General features: G+C 52.8%; 1 protein-coding gene across 1 annotated transcript; it reads right to left on the bottom strand.

Annotated features, from left to right (window-relative positions):
- On the bottom strand, nucleotides 1-1,439 carry LOC128072173 (heat shock transcription factor, X-linked-like). Its single transcript, XM_052665702.1, has 2 exons — nucleotides 820-1,439; nucleotides 1-390 (listed from the first exon to the last, which is right to left on the bottom strand). Exons 1-2 carry the CDS (start codon nucleotides 1,330-1,332, stop codon nucleotides 10-12), a joined length of 894 nt encoding a protein of 297 aa, XP_052521662.1. The 5' UTR covers nucleotides 1,333-1,439; the 3' UTR covers nucleotides 1-9.
- Nucleotides 1,440-2,976: the final 1,537 nt, after the last annotated feature.

Genomic DNA, 2,976 nt, shown 5'->3' with positions numbered 1-2,976 from the left:
TCTCCTACACTACTGCTGCCATCGGCAGCGCTTCCTGGGGCGCAAGTTGTAGCGGCGTCCAACTCCATCACCCCCAGCTCCGCTATCGGGTCTCAGCCCCGGTGGAAAAGGACCGCTTGGTGCTGGACGTCTGCTGTGATGTGCAGCAGCAGCAGCAGCAGCAGCAGGAGCAGCATTGCAGCTGCCGACAGGGAGCTGACTGCCCGCCCGTGCAGCAGCGCCTGACTGCATCTCTGGCTGCAGGCTTCTGCTCTGCTGGCCCTCCTGCCAACCCCACTGGAAGGCCTGCAAGGAGGAAGCTGGTCTCCTCCTAGCTCCAAGACTCCGCTTGAATCTTCTTTGGCACTGGAGACGATCTCTCTGGAAATAGGGATGATAGTAGCAGAGTAACTGCAAAATGCAAAGAGGAAGAGTTAGTCACCACCATTTCAAGACTGGGAAAACAAAGATACAAGACATAGGAATTGGAATCTCAAGAGACCGTCGGAGCGGACTCTCAGGGGCCGTTTCCACACGAAAGAATTCAGTTGCACACCTTTGTTTCATACGCACAGCCACGTCCCGTGCCATTCTGTCACACTGCCCCTGTGCTGCCACCTCTCGTGGGCCAACATAAACGAGGAGGCACTACGTGCAGAGCAGCCCTTGTAACAACCACCCCTGCTTGCATTTCTCTCATTTGCCAGCCGCAGAGTAATGGAGGGTTCTCAGAAGCACAAGTAGCCAAGTGTCACCAGCTGTCAGCCACCTCACTTTGCACTGACTGGCCACCAATGCCGCTGTGCCGAGAGCCATCTCACAGCTAGAGGGACTACGTACCTGGCTCGGAGTGGAAATTGATGCTCCCTGTGCTAGGAACTGAGCACATGGGGCAGACGTTGGCAAATCCGCGTCCGTGATGTAGAAGCCATGCTGATGAAGGCGACGGACAAAATCTTTCATGTTGCCAACATCAAAGACTTGGAGAGTTCCTCCTCTGGCCAGTACTTCCGCTCTGAAGAACGCCTCCTCAATCACAATGAAGTCTCCCTCATCGCCCCACCGAATGGACTGGAAGCCAACACTTTCAACAACTTTCCAGAGGGTGTTGAGAAAGGAGCACGCTGTCACGTCACTGTCATAGCCGCAGCATTGCTCAGAGAGACGGCGGCATCGTCTTTTGGCACTGACTTCCCCGGGAGAAAATGGGGAAGCCTTCTCCTCCTGGAGAGGTCCAAGGGCAGCATGCGCAGCTGCTCTTTTAGCACCGAGTCGGCGGGCAGCAGATGCCGAGACTGCCGCCTCGGTGCTTGGAACAGAGACACCCGATGTTTCTGAGGAAGGTGTCTCCATTGGAAGTCGGAATTTGTCACCTGGGCAGAAATTCCTGTCCACAACCGCTCGCGCAGCCAACAAGGCTTGTCCTCCCACCAGCAGCAGGAAGCGCACAGCCAACAAGGCTTGTCCTCCCACCAGCAGCAGGAAGCGCACAGCCAACAAGGCAAGTCCTCCCACCAGCAGCAGGAAGCGCACAGCCAACAAGGCTTGTCCTCCCACCAGCAGCAGGAAGCGCACAGCCAACAAGGCTTGTCCTCCTACCAGCAGCAGGAAGCGCACAGCCAACAAGGCTTGTCCTCCCACCAGCAGCAGGAAGCGCACAGCCAACAAGGCTTGTCCTCCCACCAGCAGCAGGAAGCGCACAGCCAACAAGGCAAGTCCTCCCACCAGCAGCAGGAAGCGCACAGCCAACAAGGCAAGTCCTCCCACCAGCAGCCGGAAGCGCAATGGCACCCGTGCTGCGTGCAGTGGGGCCTTCACAAACGTCTCCATGGAGACGTTCCACAGCGTCACAGTCGCATCACAGAGCACAGAACGTTTGCTGGCAAAATGGGGCAGCCAGATTCACGTTAATGAAGGAAATAGGATCCCAGATATTTATGCTCCCCAAACCAACACATAAAAAGATACCTGCATTTTCCTCCCCGAGGAGTATTCCTTTAATAATGCCCTCACTGGCTTTATATATATATGTATTATATAAATACGTAGGCAGACATACATGCATATGCAGCCATGGAGATATCTGTGTATGGCCTAACAGGTGTTTTCTGTGTTTGACTATAGGAAGCAAATGTGAGGAATATGGCTTACATGTGATAAAGACGAAGGAATTCCTCCGATCCCTTCTTCTGTAGAGATTCATTCGTACTTCTCCTGTCCTGTGTTCCCCTCTTAGGGAAAATTCAAGAGGAGTCATGCTTAGACACCACAGTCTTGTCTTGTACTGGTCACTCCGTGGTTCAGAGCAAGCCAAGATGGTGCCTAGCACATGGTGAACACACTTCTCTGATTTCTCCAACCGTCCCGTAATCCAAGGTCCTTCCCTTCCCTCTAAATTGCCCAGTTTTTACAATAGCACATCATGAAGAGCAGGTGGCCAACAGAAAGATCATCAGAGGAAAGAAGAGCTCCTCTGAGGAATTCTCATATCTAGGCGCTGATTGAGTGAGAAACCCTTCAAAGAGGTAGAGAGTCAAAGGTTCCCTCACGTGGAAGCACAGCAAGCAATAAATGACATGGATGATATCTAGCTTGTAAGTGCTGTATTTCTCTGCACCCCTTGGCAGTGAATATGTACCAATGCAATAGGGAATGCACGAGCCTGCTTTTCCCCATCAAACCAGCAGCACAGGCAACAGGAGAGGGCGTTTTCTGAGCGGCAATCTTTTGTTCCCTTTGCAGAGCTCCCAAGTTACACGGCCGTCCCCCCTCCCCCCACTCTGCAAAGAGAAAACACTTTCGAGAGTTTGGGAAATACTTGGTAACATTTGCCCCCTTCTCCTGATGTCTTGATGAAAAAGTTTGCGTTCTTTTCAAGCTCCAAGTCCACCAGCGCCTGATCACCTACTACACACCTCTTTTTTTCCTCTACTGAAGACAGAGTATCTCTTTAAAGCTCCTCCGCAAGTGTTTGAGTCCCTCCTCTGTAAGCAAAGG

This window comes from Tympanuchus pallidicinctus, unplaced genomic scaffold, assembly GCF_026119805.1.
Source record: "Tympanuchus pallidicinctus isolate F22 unplaced genomic scaffold, pur_lepc_1.0 scaffold7, whole genome shotgun sequence".
NCBI classification, from domain to species: domain Eukaryota; kingdom Metazoa; phylum Chordata; class Aves; order Galliformes; family Phasianidae; genus Tympanuchus; species Tympanuchus pallidicinctus.
This window is presented reverse-complemented; position numbering and strand designations above follow the sequence as displayed.